Source organism: Hyperolius riggenbachi, chromosome 1, assembly GCF_040937935.1.
Source record: "Hyperolius riggenbachi isolate aHypRig1 chromosome 1, aHypRig1.pri, whole genome shotgun sequence".
Taxonomy (NCBI): Eukaryota; Metazoa; Chordata; class Amphibia; order Anura; family Hyperoliidae; genus Hyperolius; species Hyperolius riggenbachi.
In genome coordinates this window covers 609,847,406-609,861,224 of record NC_090646.1, presented here as the reverse complement: position 1 = coordinate 609,861,224, position 13,819 = coordinate 609,847,406, and the positions used below count along the sequence as shown (strand labels likewise).

The window sequence follows — 13,819 nt, the reverse complement described above, 5'->3', positions numbered from 1 at the left end:
ATTATAATTTTTCGAGTTTCACCATTATCTGGGCAATTCTGACTGGTTATAAAGAAAATCATTAATTCTAAACAGCCACTAGAGGTCTTTCATAGGAGCCTATCTTGCAAAAATACAAGGTGGCCCAGCATGAATAAAAGCCAAATAAGTAATGGTGAACAAAAGAATACATTTCATTTGGAATGTTTTGCTTCTTTGCACTGGGTAAGGCTAGACATACTGTAGCTAATTACCCATACATTATGCTGTTATGGCAAATGGCACTCATGTTGGTTAAAACCGATATAGTTTATGGACATCTAAGCTTTCTTGATTTATTAATCTTTTCATCTCAGGGATTTTTTTTTTTTTACAGCTAGATTTTTCACGCCCGTGGTTTTTAAACTGTTTCTCTCAGCAAAAAAAAAAAAACGTTTTGGACCATCGGAAAAGGAAGCTATCTTTTTCTGCATTCTGCGAAGAAAGCGTTCCTTCTGCTCCGTCCCAGTGCGTTGTGCATATATAAAACACTAAGCATGGTCCCAGCCTGCCCTGACAAGTGATGAATGAGACACGGATGCCTAATTACAGAGACTAGACAACGGGGCAATACAAAGGTTAGACGTGAAGTGAACAGACAAAAGCGAGTAAACATTTTCTGCAAATTTCAGGTTATCATGCCTAAGCCATCGACCTTCCATAGTTGCTAATAAAGCAAAGGTGAGATAGCAGAGCACTTGCAATTATTCAAATGACATACAGGAGAGGCTGTAATATTAAAAGGAGAGGATGTATCACCAAACAAAACTACAGAATGCCCAAGCAGCTCCGGGTGACCCAAAACCACTAGGAAAGTATAGGGGCCTAAAAGAGACCGAAACGCCCTCCTACGAAAAAGCAATGCTTAGTGTGTTTTGTCTCTTTAAAAAAGAAAGTGTTTGTGATATTTCAGATTTAACCACTTAAGCGCTCAGTCGTTTTCACTTTATGCATTCGAGCAATGTTCACCTCCCATTCATTCGCCTATAACTTTATCACTACTTATCACAATGAACTGATCTATATCTTGTTTTTTCCGCCACCAATTAGGCTTTCTTTGGGGGGTACATTTTGCTAAGAGCTACCTTACTGTAAATGCATTTTGACAGTAAGAATAAGAAAAAACGGAAACAATTCATTATTTCTCAGTTTTCGACCATTATAGTTTTAAAATAATACATGCCTCCATAATTAAAACCCACGAATTGTAATTGCCCATTTGTCACGGTTATTTCACCGTTTAAATTATGAATGAATTGTATGTGTAGTACGGATAATTACTAGGACATTAGTAGCAAAGAAAATATTCTCATATTTGTATTTTCAGTTATATAGTTGTTTTTATAACATTGCATCATTCTCTAATCTTTGCAGTTTACACATTACTCAGCATGCTAAATGATTTTACAGAGCAGGCTAGCGAACTCTTCACCTGCTTCAGAAGACAGAGCTCTCTGCTAGAGGTGGGCGAACAGTTTGGCTGTGTTAGCCGAACTGTTCGGGCTGCCCAATCTGTCATTTATCTATGCCTCTTACTACTTCCGGGTCGCAATGACCCGGAGTAGTACGTCTGCGCTGCCCGGCGGAGCGCGTCCTAGCGACGCGCTCCCGTTGCCGGGCACTTTCTGCGCATATGCGTGACGTCATGAGTGACGTCACGCATATGCGCAGAAAGTGCCCGGCAACGGGAGCGCGTCGCTAGGACGCGCTCCGCCGGGCAGCGCAGACGTACTACTCCGGGTCATTGCGACCCGGAAGTAGTAAGAGGCATAGATAAATGACAGATTGGGCAGCCCGAACAGTTCGGCTAACACAGCCAAACTGTTCGCCCATCTCTACTCTCTGCAACTTTGAAAGTGGTGGAGCTCAATGGCTCTTTTGCATAGATAACAACTGGAGTTTCTTAACTCTTCCTGTACTGGAAACAATATTAGACGTATGTCTCAGCTCCTAAAGTTTTACTTCTTAGCTGTACTACACAGACAAATCATTAGATCATAAGTTTATTTTTACTTCAGTGTTTCTAAGTGTGTAACTGTGGTTACCCACAATGCACCACTGCTGATTATGAAAATAACTTTTAAGAAGGCAAACTACACCAATTAAAACAAGAGCTTCAGATTGCCCAGCAAGCTCATGATGAACCAGAACGAGGAGTGTGTAAGGGGTCGAAAGAGACCAAAAAGCCTTCTTGCTAAGATGATATGATAATCAGAAATTTGCCTTCTTTAAATCGCAAATACCTTCTGTTTTAGGAAGCCACATTTCTAATTTTCAAATAAAACAAGTACAGAACCATCTGCAACTTCATCAATACAAAAGAGGAAAAGTAAAGTAGGCATAAATTCAGGGGCGATATTCTACAGATGGATGACATTTTTGGAATACGCAGATTGTGGACAAATGGTAATGAGCCATGAAGAAAGCAAATGGACCATGGCTAAGATTTTAGCACCCTTAATTGTACAATGCATCATAAGCTCCAAATCTAGTCTACAGAGTCTCCCAGGAGCCATCCTCGTTTCCTTATCCTGCTGTCGGAAATATCAGTCAAACTCAATTACGTTCTTCGTTTCATAGGAATATATGAAGAAGGTGGCTTAGGGGATACAAAATATCTACCAACTACACAGCCCAGAATAATGAGAGTGCATTGGTCGCATTTGCCGTTCTTAAAAAATCGAGGGCTCTGCGACTATAATCAAGGTGTAAATATGTATGAGAAGGATCATCTTAATACAAACCAAATTGCTGCTTTGGGAGGATCATTTTTATTTTAAATTAGATTATTTTGTGAGCTGTTCCATGTGAAAGACTGGAGGGGGCCTCCTCCTTATCCTCCCTGCAAGCAAGTGCAGTTATTTCCATTCATCTGGGGGAATGGGGTCTACTCACAAAATATTATCATTAACAATGATCATCATCATTATTATTATTTAAATAGCTAACATTCACGTTCATGTAAGTAGGATATGTGAGGTCTCCTCTTAGCCCTGACAGGCATACGTCTATAACTTGCTGTTAGATCAAGCACTTTATTGTTACTGTTTTCAGGACAACCCCCAAGGTGCATGTAAGGAACATAAGTGACAGTAGGAAGGGTAGAAATAGAGGAGTTATACAAGTATGCCAAATATTTCACATATTTAAAAATGTTGTGTACAATGTTAAAGAGGAACTGTGGTGAAAATAAGGTCATTCATAAAATGATTATATTTTTACAATATTCATGTATAAATTATTTAGCCAGTGTTTGCCCACTGTGAAATCTATCCTGTCCCTGATTCACCTTCTGAAATTTATCACAGCTGGCGACACCGTTAAACCTGTCCGAATGTTGGACTCAAGAGTTCCCAAAGCCAGGGAAAATATAGCCTGGTCTTCCAGAGGGCTCTGGGAGGAGAATTCTGCATAGCTAAACAACCTAGGCTAAGGCTACATACACACTTGAGATAAAAGTCTTTGGAAAAGGCAAGATCACAGCCCAATGTTACCCCCTTCCATGTAGTATGAGAGCCATACTCTACACAGTCTATTCTATTGAGTTGAACTCCCCAGCAGATAAAAACCTTTGCAAGATGCTGGACACACAGACGCTGTACACATTCAAAACATCAGTATCTGCAAAAGATCTGTTCCTGCAAATTGCATTCATAGTCTATGGAATCAGCAGATCATCATACACACCTTGTTTAACAGACATTCATCTGCAGATCAGATCCACCAGAATGGATTTTCAGATCTGCAGATGAATGTCTGTTAAACAAGGTGTGTATGAGGATCTGCAGATCTCAGACTGTGAATGCATTTTGCAGGAACGAATCTTTTGCAGGAACAGATCTTTTTGCAGATACTGATCTGTTGAATGTGTGCTGCATCTTGAAATTATTTTTATCTGCTGGGGAGTTCAGCTCAATAGAATAGACTTTGCAGAGTATGGCTCTCATACTACATGGAAGGGGGTAAAATTGGTCTGTGATCTTGCCTTTTCCAAATACTTATCTCAAGTGTGTATGTAGCCTTAGGATCATAGGAAGGTTGGGGTTACATAACAATATAAAGCAATATAGCAGTTCATCTGGGAGCACACACGGAGGTGCGATGCTGCAGATGACGGCGTGGCCATAGGTGTAATGCTCGAGTCCTCTCAACCTTCCACGACCTACTCGAGACTACCGCTGCTGCCCGGGACCCTCTGATTGTTTGCGGTTGCAATCCTCTTCATGAATGAGTGTGGCCATACTGTGCCTGCTCGTGCATGGCAGGGAGCGTGAACATTCGGAAATACCCGACAAGCTCTTGTCGTAAATATTCAGAGGGTACATGTGCAGAAAAAGTGGGAGCGAGAAGGAGATGGGAGGCCTCTGAAATATCCAAAGACTTCTCTCTACCTAGGTAACTACCTATTTTTTTTCCCAGGTCGCCGAGGGTTCAGTTTAAAAAACGGACAGTTGAAATTGGGTTATTTGGTATCCTCAATACCGATATTTTGTTTTTTGCTGTTGCCATATACAGTCTTTGGAGATAAAACTGTTAAAAAAAAAAAGTAAATGAGGAATAGTAAGAGAAGAATAGGCATCACACAGAACTTAGGAAAAAAATTGGCCAGACCTGCTTGTCCAGAAACTCTCGGGCATCCTTCTCAATGTGACCCTCATAGAGGTTGGTGGTCATACTCATGAGGCCCACTTTAGACAGTCCAAAATCTGTGAGCTTTATATGTCCCATGGAAGTTACAAGCAAGCTGTAAATAATAATAATAATAATAATTATAATAATAAAATCAACTCCACAAAGTCAACCATACACACTCCAAGAGGTTTTTCTAGGCGTTATACAGAAGAAGTATTATAAGTCTAGAATGGCTTAGGTATATATTCATCTATAAGGAAAGCAACTCATTGAAACAAATGTTAGGTAATGCTCCAAACACACACAAAAACTAGTTCACTGAGCATCATTGGTTTTATATTAGCTCCTTTTTGCACCGGCTTTCTGTAGTCTTCTGCACAGCAACATTCTCAGTGTTAAAGGGAAGATGGAGAACACTGGGGGATATTTATCATGAGTGTCTGAGACAAAATATTGGTAGGTTTTTAGAAATCCATGCAGAACAGTCTCAGGCATCTTAAGAAATCACTAGATAGTGCAGATTCCTTCTAAAACTGTTGTAAAATAGGAGGAGCTAGGAAGGTCTCTCAGACAGTGCAGTGTGTGAGGGGAATTGCTGTTGCTGAGGGAACCAACACACCTGCTGTATTGATAGCAGCAGGCTCTGAGGAGGAATTCAGCAGGGGGGAGGAGCACCACACAAATTATGTCTAGCCTGCAATCTGCAATCATATCTAGCCTGCAGTTCTACATCTGTACTATCAAGCACTTCTTATTCTGCGCCAGTTTAGGGATGGATTTGCACTTTTCTTAACTGTAGTGTAGCTCTAGAAATTCATGCAAAAGTGACACTATTACCTAGGATTTAAGAAGGTTCTTATCATGCAGAACTGTTCTCCCTGCTGGTTAGAACAGATTAAGAAGAAAAAACTGTCGGTAATGCGTTGATAAACCTCCCCCACTGTGGCTAATTTTACACTGCTGGCTTCCTTACAGGCAGAGAGACCACAGAGTGATCACCTGATCAGCTTTCGGATCCCCTTCAGATCCAATCAGCAAGCGCTGAACTGGGAATGCTCAATGAAATGCAAATCATTCTGGCTGTATGTATTTCCTGTTAAAACCCGATTGGCCTAGTTCCAAACTACATACACTCTGCACATGTAAAAATTATTGGCATCTCTCTTGACCATCTCATTATCCAGGATGCATACAATGTAATGAAGGCACCAGGAAATTTGGGTGCAGGGTAAGGGTAAAAAATGGCTCCCCCTGCTCCTGCAAAAGTCACGGCAGCGTTAATTACTATTCTCTCTCCATGCCCTCACTGACACTGGGGGAAAGATGTAATTCGGCTTCCAGCTATTGCTGGCGAAGGAATTACTCTGTCTTATTAACGGCGCCCAAATTACTGAGCGCCACTATAGCCGTAATTCACATTACGGCCTATGGCGGTGCCACCCAAATTTCCAGCGCCATTTTTGCCTAACTCAATCCAGGACTATCTGATTCCCAGGACTGGCTGGACAAATTGGCAGGTTAGACATTACACAGGCACTGCATCTCCACACGAGATCAATGTAGTCCTAAAAACAGGCCAAAACACAAAAGCTGGTGTACAAATTCTCAAGACCTGATATAGCTGCACAAACGTCAGCCATGAGCTATATGCTTCCTGCAAAGGGAAGAAGATCCATAATAAGGAACAAGATTTAAGACAGGAAAATTAAACCGGCATGCTGTGTTAGGTTATCTCCATCAATTACATGCACTCTAATTGTGGATCACTGACCATTTCCTCATTAACTGTAAGGGACTAGACATAAGTCATAGAATCGTTAAGATAAATACTGCATGTGAAATCTCTCATTTTCCAAGAGAAAAGCATGAAAAGTTATATCAGTGGCTACCGCTAAATAGCCCTTCATCACTCAGATCAGCTAATTTTTATACACCGTTGGCTGCACACACTGTGGCTGGTTTTGTTTCCTTATTCTCGTCCGTAATTGGCCAATCCATACTTGTCTGTCATTTGTCCTGTAATTCGATCTCGCTAAGCTCCCCATTCACAAAGAGGCAGTTAATCCATACTGACATCATCACAGTGCCTGTCCAATATACATACTGTGCATGCAGATAGAGTTCTGAGCTCTATGCAAATCTGAGGAGAAGGCCATTGTTGTCCTTTGTGGAAACCTTCAATAGCGGTACACCTTGGTATTGTTACAATTCCGCCCTGTCCCACATGCAGACCATTAATAAAAGATCACATGAAAGGACTTTGATACGGACTTAATGTCTGAGCAAGCTAAACTAATAAGTGAGCTTGGGGTCTGCCAAGAAATCTGTCTGCCTACCAATATATTTCTGCATAAAGTAGTAGAGTTTAGAGGTCACAAACTCTTGTTTGATAAGTGCCTTGGACTGTGGCTCCATAGCCTGTAGTCAGTGACCATTGTCACTTCACTTAGATGTACTCATGGCTTAGTGTGAGTTTCTGTACCTAATCTAATATGATATCAGGATGGGGCCAGCAGCAATGACATTCTGTAGTCACTCCTGCCATTATTACTCTACATTGTTATAGAAAAAAAATGCTTCTCGAACCCCACTCTAAGGTCCAAACAACAGAGTGGATAAAATCTGTAGTAAAACAAAAAAAGGAGGGGATGCTCCACAGCTTCTCTGTTGATAAAACAGACAACAAGCTCACGCCTAATAGACCCACAATGGCCCTTAATTTTGTCACCAGCACTTGACAAAGGGCAGTTGGCCAGAAAAGTTACGCTAGTTTTGTATGCTGTATAACTGCCGTTTGAAACAAATAGATGATCATTTGATAATCTACCCGTCAAGGGTCGAGTTTTGTTTGGACAGTGGTTGGTTTGAGGATTCTGGGAGGCTTGGAGAACCTCCGATCCAATGGAACTCCCCATATCAGAGTTGCATTCCTGGGGCCTGCAGACTGCCCCTATCTGTCCTTAAATTTGTCCCCCGAGTCATAAGTGAATTTCCAAATATCTCAAGGGTCCCAGGTTGGTCCTCTTAACAGATCATTGGAAGCACTTCATCTCCCCCATTTTCTCTCTTAATTTTTGCATTGACTTTCTTTGTCAGACATGTCTGTTGCTACATTAACTAGACTATACAGGCAGGATATACAATGCTGAGAAAAGGTTTTAAAAGGATGTAAATACGTTTTGAAGATAAATTGGCACTTAAAAGGTTGATTTTCTTACCCCCTTTGCTGCTGCTAGCTAAAAATGAGGTTAAGCCACGCCCCCCGTAGGAAGGAGTGCCATGGCAATGCTATGACTTGTGGGAGAAATGCAGCATCCAGCTCACTCTGCCTCCTCACTGCAGTCTTCCAGTCACACACTGCTCTCTTGAATGCGCTGCTGATCTATGCTGATTAGAGCTTCTAAACTATCACCACCAACACTTCAGAGGGCATCATAATATTAAAATAAAAACATAATTATCCCTTCACAACTAGTGCTTCGCTTCTCTGCACTTAGAAGCTCCTCACGGACACACAGCAATGATGCAGTTTCCTGCATCTAGAGGGCGTGTGCGAGATTTACATAACACTTCACCTACTAAGGAGGAGTCTGTAGTGACATGTAGAGACTGCCCTACCCAACATAGCTGCTCCCACGATGTGCTGCCTCACAGGGCCAATACTACATCTTGCATTCACATGGAGGGGTAACCGGTCACTATAACATGTCTGTGCTCCTATATTGGATCTCTGGTTTCAATTGGAATAGTGTTCTGTCACTGAATAGTATCTTTAAATGACAAGGTAATATATATGGTGGTCTGCACTGCATTCCTTTGAACATACTATATACCAATAATATGATGTCTGCTGATTTGGTTGAATGTCTAAAATAACCAAGTCTACGAAAAATTTATTAACTAAACCATCAAAATAAATTCAAGCACTTTTGGAAGCAAGGCCTGTATAGTCATGTAATAATCAAATCCATACATGAAAAGAGAACATTATCTGGACTTACTTGTCGGGCTTTAAATCTCTGTGTACTATGCCGTAGTTATGCAAATACTCCAAAGCCAATACGGTCTCTGCAAAATACATCCGTGCCATGTCCACCGGCAGAGGCCCCATGTTCTTCAGTAATGTGGCACAGTCACCACCTATAAAAGGAAAGCCAAACTGAGTTAAGTCACTATTATTAATTGACAAAGTTCAGACTTTAAAATGATCCTTACAGTACAACTTTTTTTTTGTTTTTTACTCAAGCCACCTAGAAGATCCAATTTGTATGTTTGCAATTTGAGAATCGCATGCGATCTGAATTGTCACGCAAATGCAATCTGTGAAGAAGAGCGCTGAGGAAACCACTCCAGATTATCAGGAGGAAAAGTAGTGAACAGGCAAAGTTTTTGCAGATCTCCCCTTTCCCCCCTTTAACTAAGATTGGCCACGGCTTCAGAAGACTATCTTGTCAGGTAGAGGTAAATTTGATAAATACAAAAAAATGTGGCTTCCTTGGATTTTGTACCAGGATTCTGCAGAATACAAGGAAAGTAACGATCTGTCAAAGATCAGTGTCACACTCCGAGCCTTGATTATTAGTGATCCGCAGAATCACTAATAATACAAGGATTGGCCCGATTATATAGCAATCTGCGGAAATGCCAATGATGCGAGCTGATCAAAAGGTAGTAGACACACGAAACAAATGTAGCAAGTAACAATACAGTGTAAATTCACAAGTTTGTGGAAATGTCCACCACACAGTAATTCCTCAGAGGTGTGGTTACCTCTGAATGGGAACCCCGTGTGTGAGATCCTCCAAGGGAAGCAGTGGAGGATTCTCGGCCTCTAGCAGTAACGGTCAGCTAGGGGCGGGCGTCTCAGAAAGGCAAGCCTCAGATAGAGACCCTACAGTGGGAGACGTTCCACTGAAGGGAGAAAGGTCAGACAAATAGAGGTTCGGCAACAGATCAGGCGGCAACAGTACAGAAACGTGAGACAAGAGAATAGTCAGAAACCAAGCCAATAGTCGATAACGGTACGGGCTGGTGAAGTACAGAATCAGGAAATGAGAGAATAGTCAAGACAGGCACAGAGTCATACACAATAAATCAATACGGTTCAATATGCGTATATATTGGCGATAAACCAATATATAACGCAATATCGAATGCAAGACTAGCTAGGTGTGACAAGAGCCGGGGTCCTGCCGGATTATCACACGGGAACTGACTAGGTCTGAGTGCTGACACGGTATCGCAAACACAGACAAAGTGTGACTGAAAAGCACTTTCTTAAATACTGCCTGGGAGAGAAGTCCCCACCCCAAGCAGCAACCAATCAGAGCAGGCTAAAAACGTCAGCTGACACGCTTTCTAGGGGTATAAAGGCGTGCCTGGCGTGCGCGCGCACCCACTAGAGGCAAGATGGCAGAGCCCTGATGAGCAGCACGCCGGTGAGTTTGGTGGAATGCATTGCCACAGGAAGTAGTTATGGCAAACTCTATACCTGCATTTAAAGGGGGCTTTAATGCTTTCCTTGCATTGAAAGACATCCATGGCTACAATTACTAGGTAATGCCCAGTGATGTTGATCCAGGCATTTTATCTGATTGCCATCTGGAGTCAGGAAGGAATTTTTCCCTTTTGGGGCTAATTGGACCATGCCTTGTAAGGGTTTTTTTTCACCTTCCTCTGGATCAACAGGGATATGTGAGGGAGTAGGCTGGTGTTGGTGTTGTACTTTGTTCTCTGGTTGAAATTGATGGACGTATGTCTTTTTTCAACCCAAATAACTATGTAACAAAGAACAGCTAGCATGGAGGGCAGGATGCAGAGGACCAAAATGCATCCAGAGCCACTTGACACCTGTGTGATTCTGCATCAGTGTGTGCAGGACAGGCGTATACCTTCACACTAGCAGACGTGCACATTCCCATGCATGGAGCACATCATTATCAGCAGTGGTATGTGCTTCATGACACCTCATTTCCTCCCCCCCCCCCCCCATAAATGTATACGAAGGCAATCCCTATGTCTACTGTGTCCTACTGGATTCAAAATGCTGGCCGTATTATTCTGCAACAGACTGTGTATATATCGGGCCATTAAAGACCACATAAGTTCTTTAGTAGTCTAAACAGTAGCCAGATATTACCTTGGGCACCATTAGAGTTGACCTCTGCTCTAAAAGATAAGCAACGGCATAATAACCTTTACAGAAAAGCATTTCTTTGTTACTGCTTACAGAACTCCTGCAATACATCTGCAGTTTGTCTACTTATTGCTTTCATGGAAGTGGAGAAAGGGTCAACATCCTGTGTTTACCTATTAGCTGTGTCTGCGGAGGACTGTCACATTTCTGTGCTGATACAGCTGAGAGATTAAATGACACTTGTGATTACTTACAGATGCGGGAGGATGGGATTAGACAGGCTCTTTTCTCTAAAAAGACACAGGGTGCATTTCTCTCTGTTTTCCTTGTGTCCTGTGCAAGAATTCAGGTCCACTTTATGAGGACTTATCCCTTAACTATTTTCCCACCATTTAGAGTGTTTGCTGTGCACGCCACCAAGGGTTGCTATAGTAACAAAAGGTTACTGTAATCTAAGAAGACAGGACGACAACTATTGTGCTCTCACAGTCTTATCGGGAGCTGAACAATGGTCAATTGTGCTACAATGTTGCGCAAAATTACAAACATAGATCAAATCAAACATGTTTTTATGCTGAATAGGTTCACTCGGCTGCCTACGACAATTACTAATGCAATGTTTTTGCAGGACAGTTCTTAGGCTGTAGAAGAACAAGGCGCTCCTGCTGAATCAAGTCACATAAAGCAGCAGCAGGTCTAATAAAGCATTGTTACAGCACTCAGTGCACTGAAGACAGATTTCAAGTTTTCTCACCAGGTCAACTGAACTGAATAGAGGGCTTAAAGTTTGAAGTTAGAACTCTATGTTCCTTTAGGAATAAGAAAACTACAAATCTCGCTACACACTATCCAGCTTTGCCTTGCTAATATTATCTAATTTCACTTCACCTATTTATTTTATTACATGAGCTAGATTCTAGCTCATGTAATAAAATAAATAGGTGAAGTGAAAATATCCCCTTTTTCTAAACATCTACTTGTTTACAGCTATGTCCGCTGATGGCCATAAACTAGGAATGCCAAACTAAAAGACAAGCACAAAACTGAGCCAGATACCTCTGTAGAGGTTTTCAGACTTGCTCTGTAGACATAGGCATGAGCTGCATGCTCCCTGGGCCAAATTACAGGGGACTGTGTTTTGAATACAAAAAAGTTAAAACAACCACAGCAGAAACCAAACTAAAGCAATGCAAACACCTGATTTCTGTCACCCAAAAATTGTTCATGACCACTTTGGGTAAAGATCTAGAGTGTACTGGTGTCCCCAATTGTCGGTGACCTTTTCTCCTAAGACTGGCTAGGCCAAAAAAAAACATGGTCAACGGTAGAGTTATCTCTACACTGGAACACCTTCTGCTTGTCCACTCCCCAGTAAACAGGGCAGGTTTTTAGGCAGATGGCCAAATAGTGCGTATGTAAAACAGTTACTCCTGTCACCTGAATTGATCAGGCAATAGATACCCTAGGTGTGCACATAGCTTAAAAAAAGGATGGATTTTCAATCCGTTAAAGATGTTTTGAGCCCATCGACATCATTTTTTCCTAGATAGGGGTTAGACTATTACAGTAAACCTTCCTCTCCTTTCTCTACTGATCCCCCCTACCACCACCACTTACTTCCGACCCCCTCTAAGAACCCCTCTGTACCCAGTCTGAATCTTGGCTCTTCCTGTTCAGTAAGCCAGCAAATATTCAGTGAGGAGACCTTAGGCTAGACTCCCTAACACTGCTGCTGCCTATAGAGCGCTTCCTAGTGGCTGCAGCTCTGGTGCTTTGAGTCCGTCAGGAGAAAAGTGCAATATAAATGTTCTGTGTCTTGTCTATATGTGCGCAATAACAATGCAGATAGGCGGTAAGCAGTGACATAAAGGGGGGAGAGAGATGGGTGAGGCTAAACCACCGCAGGGTTGGGATTTTTCCAAATGCAGGATATTCTACTTTTCTGCATTTCGAAACTAAAGTACAATCAAGTGAAATGCATTGAGCGCTAGTGGCTCTCAGCAGCTGTGGCTGGGTTTGTATGTGGTCTACAAAACATACTAAGCCAGCTGATAATCTAGCGGTAATAATTGTTCCATGCAGGCCTCTGTATCTTACCTTCAACGTACTCCATGACCATACATAAATGGCGCCTGGTCTCAAAAGAACAATACATGCTGACCACAAATGGATTCTCCGCAAATGTCAGAATGTCCCTCTCAACAAACGCCTGCTGAATCTGATTTCGAAGGATCAGGTTCTGCTTATTGATTTTCTTCATCGCAAACCTCTGTCGTGTTTCCTTATGGCGGACAAGGTAAACAGCCCTGAAAACAAGAAAAATCCATGTAATGAGTTCTACTTAACCTTCAACGACCTGTAAACAAGTTGCAATTAAAGAGGTCAGCAAAAGCAGGAAATGTCTTTCTACTCTAGAGAGTTGTTTCATCGCTTTGACAAAAGAGGTTACATAGAAATGTATAACATTGCGATGGAATACAGAGCAACATAAGTTCAATAAATGTGTCTTAAATCATATTAGTGGGGAAAACAAATACTTGGTAGGAATTAAACATACTCTTCTTTCTCCTAAAACTGCCACTTGTCCTAATTATCCTCTTCTGTAAAGGTCTCCTCTTTCTAGATGCCACAATGTCTCATGGTTAGAAGCCAAAGAATGGCTCTACAGATAGGCAATAGAAAAAGCTTTTCTTAATGGGGAAGCTACCCTCTTGCCTTCCCATAGTTGTGACAGGACATGTGCTGCGTTACCACCACAGTACAGAGGCAGAAGAGAATTTCTGCTTACTGAATAGGTGGGTGACCGGCTAGTGGGAAGGAACTTAGTAGAAAAGTGGGTGTAATGTTTTCTTGCAACAGGGATGCTTTTTAGTTTTATGCTCGAAACAACTTCAAGTAAGTAAACAACGTATACTTCAGTCCCTTAACAAGCTCAATAATAATGAATACATGTATTTTCATAAAGAGATGAGAAAATACCCAATCCTGTCTTCAGATCAGCTTCATGCAATCCTCCCACAGGTGCACACTACT

General features: G+C 41.8%; 1 protein-coding gene across 5 annotated transcripts in view; it reads right to left on the bottom strand.

Moving 5' to 3' along the window:
• Positions 1–13,819, bottom strand: part of MAST4 (microtubule associated serine/threonine kinase family member 4) — a 690,505-nt gene that overhangs the window by 39,055 nt on the left and 637,631 nt on the right. For all 5 annotated transcript variants that reach the window (XM_068249995.1, XM_068250005.1, XM_068250009.1 and 2 more), the window contains 3 exons: positions 12,884–13,092; positions 8,652–8,790; positions 4,630–4,762 (listed from right to left, as the gene is read on the bottom strand). In XM_068249995.1, coding sequence (XP_068106096.1) covers positions 4,630–4,762; positions 8,652–8,790; positions 12,884–13,092 — 481 coding nt within the window. The remainder of the gene's footprint in view (positions 1–4,629; positions 4,763–8,651; positions 8,791–12,883; positions 13,093–13,819) is intronic.